Source organism: Salvelinus alpinus, chromosome 28 (assembly GCF_045679555.1).
Source record: "Salvelinus alpinus chromosome 28, SLU_Salpinus.1, whole genome shotgun sequence".
In the NCBI taxonomy this organism is placed as follows: Eukaryota; Metazoa; Chordata; class Actinopteri; order Salmoniformes; family Salmonidae; genus Salvelinus; species Salvelinus alpinus.
Window position 1 is genome coordinate 9,007,924 of NC_092113.1, and position 16,960 is coordinate 9,024,883.

Here is a 16,960-nt window from a genome sequence, read left to right on the forward strand (position 1 = left end):
GTTGAATAAAGGGAATAATCGAAGGAGTTGGTGTAGAAATGAAGTCTGTGTGTAATCCAAGTGTATGTCTTTCTTCACTTTGAATATTTTCTGGAAATGTCTTTTTAAAAACTGATACTCCCACCACCACACGCACACACACACGCACACACACACACAACACAGATGTCCAGTACAGATGGTCATGGTAAGCCACCCAAACACTCCAGACCGCCAGTGTCCACACACGCGCAAACACATCATCTGTGAATTAACCAGAGCATGTAGACCAACACTTAATGCACATGTCATGACATCTTGGTTTAAAAAAAAAAACAGTCATGTCATTTTGTTTAATTACAAATTATTTTTATTATGCATATTTTCTTGTGGTTGTATGGCTTCATCATACATGTGAATAAGGTGGTTATGTAGACAGAGACTCCTGGAGCAGCTCTGTACCCTAAACTGCAGCTGGCCCAGAGACAATGGCACAACGCTGACTCTCACAATGGGGGCTGACACTGAAGCTAACAAAAACACACACTCATACACTGGCACACTCACGCGTACTCACTGCCTCACACACACACAACTACTGAATCGCGCCCCCCCCCCAATAGCATCAATCAGTCAAGTATGGACAAGAACGTTCTAGCAGAGATCATTTCACCTTCCCTGATAACAACTATTGTATCGTTATAACATTACGTTACTATTCCAATACCAAATAGTACAGACTACATTCGCCTGGATTTTTTTCTGCATCTGCTCATGTTAAAAAATACTGAGGAAGTCAGTTACCCCAGCTGTTGCAGGTCTCCCCATGATGATGAATATGGAAATACATACTTTACTAAAATCTGCTTTGACATGAATATCTTAGGGTAACAATCATATAAAAAGCATATGTTACAGTGTTGTCTACCTTATACATATTCATCCCATACTCAATTAGAATAATAATAATGGCATATTCAGTGAAATTGTGATTATCTCAATCTGCAATAATTTACTCACAAATATGGAGGACATGGAAAATGGGAATATAGCAGATAGACGGAGAAGCAGAGACAGAGAGAGTGCATAAACATTTTCCACTGGAGGAATGAATCTTGAGGAAATGGACATAGAACAAAATTCTGAAATAGAGAATAGAATGTACAGAGGTGATAAGGCCACGTACAGAAAGGTATTCCTGAAGATTGTCCAGGAGAGGGTGCTGCCCATATACAATGCCTTCAGAAATTATTCACCTGGACTTTACCCACATTTTGTTGCGTTACAGCCTGATTTTAAAAAGGATTAAATTGAGAATTTGTCCCTGGCCTACACACTATAATGTCAAACTTATGTTTTTCAACATTTTTCTAAATGATTACAAAATGAAAGCTGAAATGCCTTGAGTCAATAAGTATTCAACCCCTTTGTTATTGCAAGCCTAAATTAATTCATGAGTAAACAAGTCACATTATAAGTTGCATGGACTCACTCAGTGTGCAATAATAGTGTTAATCATTATTTTTTGAGTGACTACCTCATCTCTGTACCCCACACGTACAATTATCTGTCCGTTTCCTCAGTTGAGTAGTGAAGTTCAAACACACATTCAACCACAAACACCAGGGAGGTTTTCCTCGATCGACCATGGAGTTTTTTTTAAAAAGCCACATTGAATATCCCTTTTAGCATGGTTAAGTTATTAATCACACTTTGGAAGATGTATCAATACATTGAGTCATTACAAAGATAACTCAGTTGCCGGAGAAGAAGGAAACCACTCAGGGATTTCACCATGAGGTCAAGGGTGAGTTTGTGATTATAGAGTTTGTGATAGGAGAAAACTGAGGATGGATCAACAACATTGTAGTTACTCCACAATAGTACCCAATTGACAGATTTAAAAGGAAACCTGTACAGAATAAAAAATATTCCAAAACATGCATCCTGTTTGCAACAAGGCACTAAAGTAATACTGCAAAACATGTCAAAGCAATTCATTTTATGTCCTGAATACAAAGTGTTACGTTTGGGGCAAATCAAATACAACACATTGCTAAGTACCACTCTACATATTTTCAAGCATAGTGGTGGCTGCATCATGTTATGGGTATGCTTGTAATCATTAAGGACTGGGGAGTTTTTCAGGATAAAAAAAATGGAGCTAAGCATAGGCAAAATCCTGGTTCAGTCTGCTTTCCACCAGACACTGGGAGATTAATTCACCTTTCAGTAGGACAATAACCTAAGACACAAGGCCACATCTAAACTGGAGTTGCTTACCAAAAAGACAGTGAATGTTCCTGAGTGGCTGAGTTACAGTTATGACTTTAATCTATTTGGAAAGATATGGCAAGACCTGAAAATGGATGTCTAGCAATGATCAACCAATTTGACAGAGCATGAAGATTTTTGAAAATAATAAAATGGTAAAATATTGTCCAATCCAGGTGTACAAAGCTCTTAGAGACTTACCCAGAAAGACTCACAGCTGTAATCGCTGCCAAAGGTGTTTCTACAAAGTATTGACTCAGGGATGTGAATACTTATGTAAATTAGATATTTCGGTATTTTATTTTCAATAAATTTGCTAAACTTTCTAAAAACATGTTTTCACTTTGTCATTATGGGGTATTGTGTGTAGATTGGTGATTATTTTTTTTTTTTTTAAATCATTTTTGAATTCAGGCTGTAACAACAAAATGTGGAATAAGTCAAGGGGTATGAGTACTTTCTGAAGGTACTGTAAATCCTACTCAATTACTAGAGGGGGCTATAAAATTGCCTCTGAAATATATGTAAACAGAAAGCTGTGAGTGCTATTATGTGATACAATATCAGTACTTGTTGTATTTACAACTTGTCTAAGTCCCATTAACTGATTTGAGCCAGTGTATGGCTGTGAATTAACAATTTTTTTAATGGAATGTTGGCATATTGGTAGCTAATTTGACAAATTTATAGAATCATTTCTCTTAACCTGGCTGGCTAGCTAGCTAACACAGTGCTGATAAATTCTTCACATTCATTGCTTTATCACAGCACTGGCAAACCATGGTTCCAACTCCCTGACCAACATGGCTGACCTTTGGACCATCATAAGAAGGTTCATGTCCATTCTAGTATTCTAATTCTATGATGCTGCGTCTGTCTCACCTCGCTAATGAAATGTTCAGTAGTACTTCTGGAAGAGTGAGGCGGAGAATCTAGTGAAATATAATGGCTATCCAACTCATCTTCGCCCAACCTTCAAACCCCATCCACTGCATTAAAGGGCTGCTCAGAAAAGCCTGAGATACTTGTGTACGAGGGTGGGTGGTCTCTGCCAGTAAGGAGTGGAAGGTGGTAGGTTCTAGAATTATTCATTCTCCTCTTCTTGTGTTCTCATGTTCCATTGACTCCATCACGTTTGGCATTGGACATAAGGAGAGCTCTTCAAACATTCATATAAACATTGGCGACAACAGCAATAGTAGTATAGTAACAACTATGATAACAATAATGGATAATAACCCTAATAGAAAAACAGGAAGAAATCTCAGTGTGTTTTGTTTGTTTTCACAAAGCCCTTTGGATTCTGACCCCACTCTCTCCTTGGTTGTCGGGAGTCTCGTCCTGATGATGTCACAGGTCCTAGTGCAATAATCCTCTTGTTCCAAGTCTCCAGACGTTGTTGTCATGAGTGTCCCCCTCCGATTACACTCACCCACCTCCATAACCCAGGCCCCCCTCACTGCATACGGTCGGGGTGGTGGAGGGGATATTGGAGGTAGGCTGCAGGGGGGGCAGAGAGGCCAGCGAGGGGGTTGAGGGAGAGGTGGATGGGTGTGGGAGGGGTGGGGGGGGCAGACATGGTAGGGCCTGGTGTGGCGGGGGAGTAGCTGTAGCGGAGGTAGCTAGCGGAGGGCGAGGGGGCGTAGGGGTAGAGCTCCAGGCCAGTGGAGGGGGTGGAGGTGTAGGGGGCGTAGGCTGAGCTATAGTCCAGATACGGGGAGGAGAGGGAGGCCTGAGAGGGGCTGAGGTGGGACTGGAGCAACAGGCTGGGCTGGAGGAAGGCCTGGGGGTACCCATACTGCTGGGCCAATCTGAAGAGACAAAGAAAATTATAGATACAAGTGTACAGTATGCGGTTATACATTAGGAATGTATGCACAGGCCTGAGGACACACATACGGCTCAGCCATCGTGGAGAAAGAGGCACGTACACTACAGTATCCATAGATGATGTACCACACCACTGTAATTACAGGGGACATACAGTACCCAGTATGCCCAGTGAATGACTGACATACGGCATTGAACACTCAGCTTTCGAATAGTGCTAGCTTTGGCATAGTATTACCCGAATACTGTATGTAAAGATTTACGTCAAGCACACACAATGTGTAGATCAGGATCCTTGTAAAATAATACCTTGGAATGTGAGATGGGCACGTGATCAAATGTTTCTGAATGTCAATCCCTTTCATCAGGGGGATTGTAACAACTGGGTTTTTATAATTGGCTATTTTAGTGGAGAGCTTTGTCTAATTACGTCCCTGGGAAGCAGAAAATAACACCTGAGGGAAAATGATTTCACCCCAATGCTCAATAGGTAGAGAGGAGAGACGGGGGGAGGGGAACGACTCGGAAGAGGAGAGACTATCTCCATGTCCAGAGGATATAGAGGGTAGAATACAGGCAACGAAGAGAAAGTAAAGGAGGGAAATGTAGGGGAATGAGGAGACTGCGAATAATAAAGGAGGGAGAGGGGAGAGAGAGAGAGAGAGAGAGAGGCTCAGTTTGGATGGTATGCTGTTTTACAAGAGAGGCACTGTTTGGATGGTAGGGTGTTTTACAAGAGAGGCTCAGTTTGAGCCATTCTAAAGGCGACCGCATGCTTCCCAGCCGAGACAGTTCGGAAGGCGTTGTGCATATATTATGATGACATTTTGTGACGTTTTGGACTTCGGTGAGGGTTTTTTCGGTTGTTCGGGCACACAACTTTTGAGAGGCACGCCGAAGTCTAGACCCCTTCGTCGGTGATTGGTTAACATTAGGGATTCTTCCATGAAGACTTTGCTGTCATTCAACGAGACATGCAACTCGTTCTGATGTCATTTTCTTGGGGGGGGGGGGGGGGGAGTAATACTTCACCAAACATCTTAAGTTAGATGTCAAATTGTGTGACTACGATCCCCTCTGCAAAACGGTCAAAATTAATGACAGATGTCTTGAGTTATCTTAGATTAATTCTGACTATTTTGAGGAAGTGTATACTGCTACAGTGTCTCAAAGCGAACAAACAGTACTATTTCTGCTTTTTCTCATTTTTCAAGCGAAATGCATTTTAAGGGAGTATGCGAGCACACTCGTTCGGTTTGCCTAGTCGACTTTGGCCAGCCGCCAGCCGAACTGAAGCACGCTGACACCGTAACACTGCCACTTCAGCAAAGGACAACACAACTTCACACATACACACACGAACACACACACACACCCGCCCTCAAATCCTGCCTGCCTCCCCAGATGTGTGTTTGCAGTGACTGAGCCCTATAATCCCCCCCCAACCCCACCCTGTCTCTGTGTTTCAACAGGAAACACACCCCACCACACTGCACCCGCCCTCCTCCTTCCTCTCCTCCTTCAAAAAAAAGAACAGAATTTGAATAAAGTGCCAAATCTCACTTCTCTGTCAGCGCCCTGCCTGGCGTCTGCCCTGCCAGCTAGCTGGACCAGATGGTGCCTCAGCGGCTGTCTTGCCAACTCTGGGTCCTACAGGCAGCCACTGGACTGGACCCCCCCCCCCCCACACACACACACACTTGCATTCACACACACACACCTCTTCACAGCCACTCCTACCATTAGTCATTAGTCCCCTCTTAAACATCCATGTAAATACACCAAGCCTGGGGACAGAAGCTCTGTTTCTCTTGTTCTGTTTATCTTTGTTATTTGCCCTTTACAATAAGACAGACAGAGACACACAGAGACAGAGAGACACACAGACAGAGACACAGAGACACACAGAGACAGAGACACAGAGACAACAGACAGAGACACAGACAGACAGAGCAATATTTGAACCCCGGGCCAGAGAAACTCCTGGAGAGGCGGAGCTCCCCACAGAAGGAGCCCGACTATTAGCTCTGAGACAATGGTGCTTACTTACCGCCAAAATGATGAGTTTGGGTGTTTTTTTGGGGGGGGGGGGGGCCTGTGTGTTTTGTGTGTTTTGACAGAGTAGTCAAGACTTCACCAAGATAGATCAATCCACCCCATACCAAGTGACTTCCGCAAAAGATTAAGAAAGAGGAAGTCCTTCCCATTGTTGTGGCAGACAAGACAGCGACTTTATCATGATCAAACCCAGTAGAAGAGAGGGAGCACTTGTGCTTTAATTGTCCATTGGTTCTCTGAAGGAGACATTCAATCAGCCCACCATAATTCATTCACAGGCTCATCTGGGTCAGCCTCAATTCCCTTACCACTCAATATATCATTCAATAATTGAAAGCCGGCGGCTGCAATATTAATAGCCCTGTGAGCCATGGGGGTTTGACGGGCCTATCACAATCCCTGCTCCCACTGAACACAGAACACACACCCCAATCAGACTGGCCTCACAGAATAGGAAAGGATCATTTAGCCTAATATAGTATAGCACTCATCAGAAACCATGGACAGCTCTGGTCATCTTATAGATGTCACCTGTTAAATCCACCTCAATCAGTGTAGACGAAGGGGAGGAGACAGGTTAAAGAGGGATTTTTAAGCAAGACAAAAGATTTAAGCGCCTTTGAAAGGGGTATGGTAGTAGGTGCCAGGCGCACCGGTTTGTGCCAAGAACTGCAACGCTGCTGAGTTTTTCACACAACAGTTTTCCATGTGTATCAAGAATGGTCGACCACTCAAAGGACATCCAGCCAACTTGACAGAAGTGTAGGAAGCGTTGGAGTCAACATGGGCCAACATCCCTGTGGAACGCTTTCGACACCTTGTAGAGTCCATGCCCCGATGAATTCAGGCTGTTCTGAGGGCAAAAGGGTGTGCAACAAAATATTAGTAAGGTGTTCCTAATGTTTTGTCCACTCATTGTAGAGCACTAATAACTTTGGTACCGAATATTCAGAACTAGCCTGCCACTTACCAGTATGAGTGAGTTGACTGAAACGGTGTCAACAGTGCTCTTTCCCACAGACACACAAACAAGCACACGCACATCCCATGCCACTGAGACTGTTCACCCATCCATCACACCCTGACTCACAGGCCAACCCCTCACTTCTCTACTCAGCCTGTTTTCACAACACACTCGTTCCCTGGAAGTGTGTGTGTGTAAGGAGGTGTTGTAATGGTTTGACTAGTAGCTCATCGGCCTGTGTAGGTCAACCATGGCCGAGAGAGTGAGATGAAGGAAAGATACAGAGGGGGGAGGGAGGGAGAGAGAAAGAAGAGAGGAGAAAGAGAGAGCGTGAGAGAAGGAAAGATACAGAGGGGGAGGAAAGAGAGAGAAAGAGAGAGAGAAAGAGAGAAAAGGAGAGAGAGAAAGAGAGAAAAAGAAAGAGAGAAAAAGAGAGAGAGAGAGAGAAAAAGATAGAAAAAGAGAGAGCGAGAGATGAAGGAAAGATACTGAGGGGGAGGAAGAGAGAGAGAGAGAGAGATACAGAGGGGGAGGGAGAGAAAGAGAGCCATAAGCAGGCTAAGAATATCCCCATGTCCAAATGTATCCATGTTAGGAAACAGCAGCAGGCTCGCCAGTTAAGTGAAGCAAGCCAGTGTCTGGATATTCTCACTGAGTTGTGTTCTCTTGTAACTGATGCTAGCACAGCTGGCTGACGGGTCATTCTCAGACTCTATGAGACCACTGGGACTGTCAGCTACAACATGTGCTGAACACACAACTAGACAGATTGGCAAGAGGAAAAGGTGAAAGGAAGAGATTAGGGGAAGAGGCCGACAGAGACTGAGAGAGTGATTCCTTCTTACCCATACTGCCTCTGGATCAGGGCGGGATGGACCTGCTGCACACCGATGGAGACACCTGTGTGGCAGAGAGAACCCAGCAGGGTCAGAGACCATCAGATACTATATAAAACAACAGACATCATCTGAGCTACTGGGAGGACAAGACGGAAATCAGACCAGGACAGACAGACATACAGAGCTTGCATAAGGGACAGAGTCTGGAGGAAGAGATCCTACCACTCATTTACTTTTCATCTCTCTGTCCTTCCGTCTTTCCCTCCCTTGGTGAGCTGAACAGACTCTGGGCACTGTTTAAATAAGCGAAACCGAGAATCTACGGGGACACTCATGAGAAACAACACACACTCGCTGACACGTTCACACACATGCAGCTCTGACCTCATTGACTCCTGAGTTCACCATGAATGTGACGATAGGAGACTCATCTCTCCTTCCTTCTTTCTATTGCTCTCTCCCTCTCCCTCAATATCTCACTACCTTCAGACTCCTTTTTCTCTCACAAACACTTAATGTTCCTCTGACTCTCACAGACACACACCCAGACCCCCCCCCACCCCACTGGTAATGTTCTGTTTATCATGACTCCCTGGGTGAGTTGAGTCACACAGGACAAGGAAGAGTCAGATCTGCTGTTATTCCCCCCCCCCTCTCTCTCTCATTATCACCACCACACACACACCCACACACAGACTCTCTCAACTCACACAAAATAACAAAATACCATGCTCTGACATATCTCATCAGCTGCATGTTTGGAGTGTAACATAGCAACAACACCCCAACAGAGGTACAGTATACTGCTGTGCGTCATTCACACATATGCTACATCTAAAAATGACATGCCTGTCATCTATATAGTGGTGCACTAGATTTCATCCCTGTATTTTCTCCACAGGCTGAGAGGAGAGTGAGTGTGTGGAGTCTGAATGGGGAAAAAGAGGCTGGTGGTTGGTAGGCTGGTAGTTAACAGGCTGGTAGTTAATTAACACTATGAGCCTGACCACATGGCCCCCTCAGGGAGAAGCTGTGTGTGTCACCAAGTGTGTTGTCTGTGTACCGTATAATCTAGAGGAATGTAGCTATAATAGTAGTCAACTGAGTGTGTCATCTGTTGCGCTCACCTGTATGTCTGTGTATGAGAGAAAGAGTGTGTGTGTGTGTGTGTGTGTGTAACACCTGTCTGTGGGCTGCGGGGCTTGGCTCCCAGGTAGGCCAGGTTGATGTTAGCCTTCCTACCGTCGATGATGGGGTTGGGGTCTTTACATGCCCGCTCTGCCGCCCCCCTGTCCATCATAGTCACCTGACAGGAAGAGGAAAGAACACACAGGTTTGGGATTCAGGAAGTGATCAATCCGGGAACTCGTATCTCACCAATAAATCCCTGTAATCCCAGTAAAGCGTATCAGGGTTCATACTGTACTGTTTGAGCTCCAGTAGATAGTAAGATCCTGTGTGGTTATGACATAGTGTGTGATGGTAAAGTATGAAACAGGATTTCAGGGCTGAGCCGTCTGCTGCTGTGGGGGAGTAAGTCTCTCGGGTTAGGGGGCACCGGCATCCTGACCTATCACAGGGAATGGTGGGCGTCTGGGTGTGCAGGGAGGGGATCTTTCAATTCTATCATTATTTTACTAACAAGGGGATGCTAAATAAGAGCAATCAGTAACATGGTACATCGAAACACACATTCATTGTCTCACACACACACAGCTGTGACTGCCTCTATTACAGTAAGAGTAGTCCCAAACTCTGCTAATAAATGAGGCGAAGTGAACTGAAACATGACATTAGTAACAGTACAGGGCACCGATGGGACTGCGTTTTTTTGTTGCTTTTATATCAAAGCATCATACTCTGGAGTCCTATGCGAACACTGTCTGTGTTCTGGACGGGTTGATTGCTGTGTTTCTGAAGGCTGCCTGCCGGGGGAATTCGACTGCTATGGGAAGTCAGGGTTGAAACGGGCAGACTGTCCGGCCCTGGGCCAGAGACAGAACACGCACTGGTTGGCTGGCTAAACTCATCAACATGAGTATGAACAGGCAGGTAGGGAAAATATTCATTGCTTTAACTCCCCTCATCTCTCTCTTGTCTTGTTATCTATCTCTCTCGCCGACACTCTCCCTTCCCCCCCTTTTCTCATAACCACACACAGCTTGACAAAGGGGGGGGGGGGTGTCTGTGTGTGGAAGGAAGTCAAAAAGAAACTGCAGCCTTATCGCAGAGCGCCAACACGTCACACCTCTGTGACCAGGGGATTACCTTCTAACACACAACACATAGCCTCCCCCAGAGAGGGAGGGAGGGACAGAGAGCATTGAGCTATAAATGGGGAGGGGGGACAGAGAGAGAGAAAGGGAGAAGGAGGGGAACAAAGGGACAGAGACTGCACGAAAAACAGTACAAACAGAAGCTCCTCAGGGACAATCCAGAGACCCTATTTGTGGACGATTACAAGACTGGGAACATAAACAACTGTTATAAGAGCACACTACCCCTCTGTCAGAGGCAGAGAGTGGAAAATCTGAATAGTGAAAAAAAGGAGGACCCTGAAACTGAGACAGCCTGGAACAGTGGCCATGCAGGGCAACATCAAACACTTCCAACAGGACTTTTACAGAATCAAAGCGAGAGCACAGCAGGAGAAGTTCTGTTGGTGACGACTCCTCCACCCAAAGTGAGTCGGTCACACACGACAGTGTCCAGGGTTTACCGAGAATGGAGTGACAAACAAAAAACATCCAGTCAGTGCCAGTCCTGTGGGCGAAAACAGCTCGTTGATGAGAGAGGTCAAAGGAGAATGGTAAGATTCTTGTAAGCAAAAAGGCGACCCACAAACAGAAAAATAATGGCGCAGTACAACTGTGGTGTGCAGAATGGCATCTCAGAGAACACAACTCGTGGATCCTTGTCAAGAACACCGGTTTCCACTACTATCAGCTAAAAACAAAGGGCTCCAGTGGGCACACAATCAGCAACACTGGACAATTGAGAAGTAGAAAAACAAATCTCAGTTCCTGTTGCGTCATGCTTATGGCCGAGTCAGGATTTGGCATACGCAGCAGGAGTACATGGACCTTTCCTGCCTGGTGTCAACGGTACATGCTTGTGGCAGTGGTGACTGGTGTGGGGAATGTTTTCCTGGCACACGTGAGGTCCCTTGATACCATTTGAGCAAGATTGAACACCAACCCCCAAATAATTCGGGCTGTTCTGGAGGCAAAGGGTCCAACCCGGCACTAGATGGGTTTACCTAATAGACTGGCCTCTGAGTGTTATATCAATGACTTGGTGAGGGCACTAGAACAGTCTGCAGCACCTGGCCACACCCTAGACTCTGAAGTCAAATGTCTACTGTTTGCTGATGATCTGGTGGTTCTGTCCCAAACCGGGGAGGGCCTACAACAGCACCTAGATCTTCTCCACAGATTGTTAGACTTGGGCCATGACAGTAAATCAGTAAGACAAAAATGATGGTGTTCCAAAAAGAGGTCCAGTTGCCAGCACAACAAATACAAATTCTATCTAGACACCGTTGCCCTAGAGCACACAGAGAATTATACCGACCTCGGCCTAAACCACAAGGCTGTGAACGATCTAAGAGACAAGGCAAGAAGGGCTTTCTATGCCATCAAAAGGAACATAAAACTCGACATCCTGAGAATTAGGATCTGCTTAAAAATACTTCAAATCAGTTATAGAACCCATTGCTCTCTATGGCTGTGAGGTTTGGGGTCCGTTACAGAATAACGCCTCACCGAAGGGGAGCATCAGGGAGTTTTTTGTGAGTCTAGGTGACATCAGGTCCGGCTGCCGCAACCGGGGATGCCTCAGCAGGCAAGTCAGGCTTCCATGCCTCAGCAGGTTCGTCAAGTTTACAAGACCCGGTTGTCCAGTCAAGTGTCCGTTGCCGAATCTACCGAGGATGCCTCAGCTAGCTTGTCAGGCTCCCATGCCTCAGCTGGCTCATCAGGTTCACAAGACTTGGTTGGCTCGGCAGGCTCCAATGCCTCGGCTGCTTCGTCAGGCTCCAACGCCTCAGCCGGCTCCCGCGCCTCAGCAGAAGAGACTGGCCCACTCCTGGTCCTTGGGACCGTCCCTCTGGTCGGCGTCCTGCGGTTGGAGCCGCGCGTTAGGGAGGTGGTACTGTCACATATATTCCCTCTCCGGCACTCGAGGTTGTCAGGCTGCTCATTATTACGCACACCTGTCACCATCATTACACGCATCATCAGACTCACCTGGATTCAATCACCTGCCTGATTACCTTCCCTATATATATATATGTATGTCATTCTCTTTGGTTCTTTCCCTAGACGTTATTGTTTCTGTTCCGTTCTTTCATGTCTGTATGCTACTTGTGTTTCTTGTTTTGTCCATGTTTATTTATTAAATGATTCACTCCCTGAACTTGCTTCCCGACTCCCAGCGTATACGTTACACTGGGGCTCTATTCATAAACACAAACAGACCCCACAGAACCCCAGGACAGCAACACAATTCGACCCAACCAAATTATGAGAAAGCAAAAAGATTACTATTTGACACACTGGAAAGAATCAACAAAAAACAAAAAACATAGCAAACTGGATGCTATCTGGCCCTAAACAGAGAATAAACAGTAGCAGAATACCTGACCACTGTGACTGACCCAAAATTAAGAAAAGCATAGTGAGCATAGCCTTGCTATTGAGAGAGGCTGCCATAGCCTTTCTTCTCTCGAGAGCCAGGTCTACCTATGTGCCCACTGCCACAAAATGAGGTGGAAACTGAGCTGCACTTCCTAACCTCCTGCCAAAGGTAGGCCCATATTAGAGACACATATTCCCCACAGATCACACAGACCCACAAAGAATTTGAAAACAAATCAAACATTGATAAACTCCCTTATCTGTTAGGTGAAATACCGCAATTGCAATGTGCAATCATAGCAGCAAAATGTGACCCGTTGCGATGAAAACAGGGCAACCAGTGGAACAAACAAAATTGTAAATACAACCAATATTTTTCTGTTTACTTATCTTCCCCTACTATTCGTATTACAACTATTTTTTACACATAGTTAAAAACACTGTTCTGAACTGCGTAAATAAACTTGCGTGCAAATTAGTGTGAAATATCTCAGAGCAAGTACAACCCTCACGCTTGGTCATCTCACATTGTTTCAGCTCATATTCATTATGCACATATATTTGATGTTGTTAATCATTGTGTGTGTGTGTGTGTGTATTTCTCTGTGTATGAGAGGAAGTGTGCGTGTGTGTGTGATTGGAGAGGGAGCGGGTTGTTGTTCAGGACACGGAGATAATTGATGTTACACTTTGTAAGAAATACATGGTGACTGCAACATCACACATCCTTGTTGGCCGAACAAAGTGTGTAACACCGAGTTAATTAAGAACCCGCGCTCTTTGCTTTGCAGATTACACAAGCACCTCCAGCCCAATACACAAGGGAGTGTCAACACATGTACAGATCCATACAGAAAATGTCAAGGAAACGTACTGGTTTACAGTTGGTTGTGGGAAACGTGCAGTGGGCCCAGCCTACCCAGTAAAACATAACTGAAACTTGCCTCACTTTCAATATGTTCTCAATTCAAGGTGGTTGGGTAAGTATTACAGTGGCCTAATTCAAGGTGGCTAGGGGAACAGTTTGTGAAAGTATCCCGTGATAGAATATCTCATCTGGGTGTACTTATGTCACAAGGCACTTTCATCATTGGTTACAATGTAGTAACTTTGTTATAAAGGCTTTGGTAATATAAAGTGTCATCAAAATAAATGCAGTGTACTATGAAATTAAGTAATATCAGTGAATCTACATGATACCACTGAGTTTTGACACAAAAGGGAACAAGATAATGTGCGCTCAAAATAACTGGCAGTTTCCTACGCGCTCTGTAGCGCACTACTCACACAATTTCTCACACGTTACAGTAGTCCACTTCCTGTAACCTACAATACGCTAAATTTACAGTCAAATTAAATGGTTTCTAAACAAAGAACATGGGCAGAAAATAACAGCAGACAGTCAGCCTGACATGCGTTCTGTCCCGCCAAAAGGAAGGTTATGGAGAATTTGGAAGGGAGTATTGCACAGCGTGTTAGATGAAGTACGATACACTTACAAAGCCGTATCCTCGGGATTTCCCGGTTTGTCTGTCCGTTATCACAACGGCCTCGTCAATATCCCCGAACGTCTCGAAGTATTTTCGAAGGGATGCATTGTTGGTATGATAAGGTAAACCACCGACAAAGATCTTAGTGAAAGTAGTGTCATTCTGAATAGTGGGATGCATTGTCTCCAGACCTCCGTTAACAAATTGATGGAAAAGCATTTGTCCGCTGCGTCCGAATGGAAAAACTAAACCGTCTATGGGAAAAACCACAATATAAAGAGTCACAGGTGGTATATCAAAGTTCTAAACAACACAACTGGTGCTGGAGAGATGGAAGCTTTAAATGCGCAATGGTTTGGTTTTCAAGCGCGCAATCAGGCTTGATTCGTCCAGTCTGTATCGATGCAAAATGACTTCTTTATTCCATGCTTTGAGTTATATCGAAGCAGGGCGACCAATGTACGGGCTACACTCCAGGTTCTTCTTGACAGGTGTCTTGAATACTCCTTCGAAACATCTCACGAGAGGAAAAAAATATTTATACTAGGGGAGTTTCAGACACGCCCACTCCCATTTTGGCCAATACATAAGCGAAGCAACGCCCCCTGTGAACTTTATATGTGACGTTTTCCGCTGCCCACGCCCTCCCAGCTGCACCCGTACGTTCTCCTACACCTGTCTTTGTCTTTTGAAGACACAAAGAACACCGTTTTATGCTGCAATGAATCCACATAAACATACTTAACCGTGATCAATAGGTCATTTTAACGTGTAGGCTAGTAGCCTAGGCTTTGATTTGACTAATTTATGAGTTTTCAGCCTTTCGGACTATGTCGAGTTATAAGACATAAGACTACCGGATAATAGCATATTCCAAGAATTCAAACGGTGTGGATGTTGTTCCAAGTAACATGGAAACTGGCGCCCAACTTCATGGGACTGGTTTATTCTGAGTTGCTGTCATTTTATAAGTTCCAGGTTGCTGACCATAAAACATCACCTTCACTTTTGATTAAGGGCTACAGCAAGCGCAAAAGGCTTGGCTAGAGACAGTCACGCACATAAAACGGCAGTTGAGGTGAGAGGAAATTGAGATAATTAAAGACAAAAGCGCACGCCAGGGGTGACCATTCACAGGAAAGACAAGATAAAAGGTTGTAATGTTGAGGTGACCATGTATTCTCTCCCTCTCAATTCAATTCAAAGGGCTTTATTGGCATGGGAAACATATGTTTACATTGCCAAAGCAAGTGGAATGGATAAACCGAAGTGAAATAAACAACCGGAAATTAACAGTAAACATTACACTCACAAAAGTATCAAAGGTATAGAGAGAGACATTACACATATCATATTATGGCTATTTACAGTGTTGTAACAATGTGCAAATAGTTGAAATGCAAAAAGGAAAATACATAGTCATAAATATGGGATGTATTTACAATGATTGTTTTTCACTGGTTGCTCGTCTTGTGGCAACAGGTCACACATCTTGCTGCTGTGGTGGCACACTGTGGTATTTCATCTAATAGATATGGGAGTTTATCAAAATTGGATTTGTTTTTGAATTTTTTGTGTGTCTGTGTAATCTGAGGAAAATATGTGTCTCTAATATGGTCATACATTGGGCAGGAGGTTAGGAAGTGCAGCTCAGTTTCCACCTCATTTTGTGGGCAGTGTGCACATAGCCTGTCTTCTCTTGAGAGTCAGGTCTGTCTACAGCGCTCTCTCTCAATAGCAAGGCTATGCTCACGGAGTCTGTACATAGTCAAAGCTTTCCTTAATTTTGGGTCAGTCACAGTGGTCAGGTACTCTGCAACTATGTACTCTATTTAGGGCCAAATAGCATTCCAATTTGCTCTGTTTTTTGGTTAATTCTTTCCAATGTGTCAAGTAATTCTCTTTTTGTTTTCTCATGATTTGGTTGGGTGTAGTTGTGTGGCTTTCCTGGGCCTCTGTGGGGTCTGTTTGTGAACAGAGCTCCATGACCAGCTTGCTTAGGGGACTCTTCTTTAGGTTAATCTCTCTGTAGGTGTATCATCCTAATTCTGCTCTGCATGCATTATTTGGTGTTGTACACAGAGGATGTTTCTGCAGAATTCAGCATGCAGTCTCAATTTGGTGTTTGTCCAATTTTGTGAATTCTTGGTTGGTGAGCGGACCCCAGACCTCACAACCATAAAGGGGTTCTATATCTGATTCAAGTATTTTTTTGCCAGATCCTAATTGGGATGTCAAAATGTATGTTCCTTTTGATGGTGTAGAAGCCCCTTCTTGCATCATTCACAGCTTTGTGGAAGTTACCTGTCGTGCTGATGTTTAGGCCAAGGCATGTATCGTTTTTTGTGTGCTCTAGGGCAACGCTGTCTACACAAACACACACACACACACACACACACACACACACACACACACACACACACACACACACACACACACACACACACACACACACACACACACACACACACACACACACACACACACACACACACACACACACACACACACGTTGGTGGCACCTTAATTGGGGAGGATGGGGTGGAGTGGAATGGTATTAAATGCATCAAACACATGACCATTCCATTTGCTCCATTCCAGCCATTATTATGAGCAGTCTTCCCCTCAGCAGCCTCCACTGACACACATAGGCGTCATGCCCGTAGGGGACACGTGACCCCTCAGATTTATTCTGTTCAAAAAAAAAAAAAAAAAAAAATCTTCTCTGTAATACTACTAGCCACCTAGGAATTGTATGAAGCTTTAGCTAGCCCAGATAGGTTACCAATCTCCAAACCTCAGAACTAGCTACCAAGAACCCATTTCAGGCCACCAATCAAGTTAGAGTAGCTAGCTTGTCTAACCATCTTAGCTGGAATGCCTGCTGGT

At 44.6% G+C, this 16,960-nt stretch overlaps 1 protein-coding gene across 1 annotated transcript; it reads right to left on the bottom strand.

The window, feature by feature from the left end:
* Positions 1-326: 326 nt before the first annotated feature.
* On the bottom strand, positions 327-14,596 carry LOC139557106 (RNA-binding protein 38-like). The gene is made up of 4 exons (XM_071371476.1): positions 14,081-14,596; positions 9,127-9,250; positions 7,951-8,005; positions 327-4,064 (listed from the first exon to the last, which is right to left on the bottom strand). Exons 1-4 carry the CDS (start codon positions 14,288-14,290, stop codon positions 3,710-3,712), a joined length of 744 nt encoding a protein of 247 aa, XP_071227577.1. The 5' UTR covers positions 14,291-14,596; the 3' UTR covers positions 327-3,709.
* Positions 14,597-16,960: the final 2,364 nt, after the last annotated feature.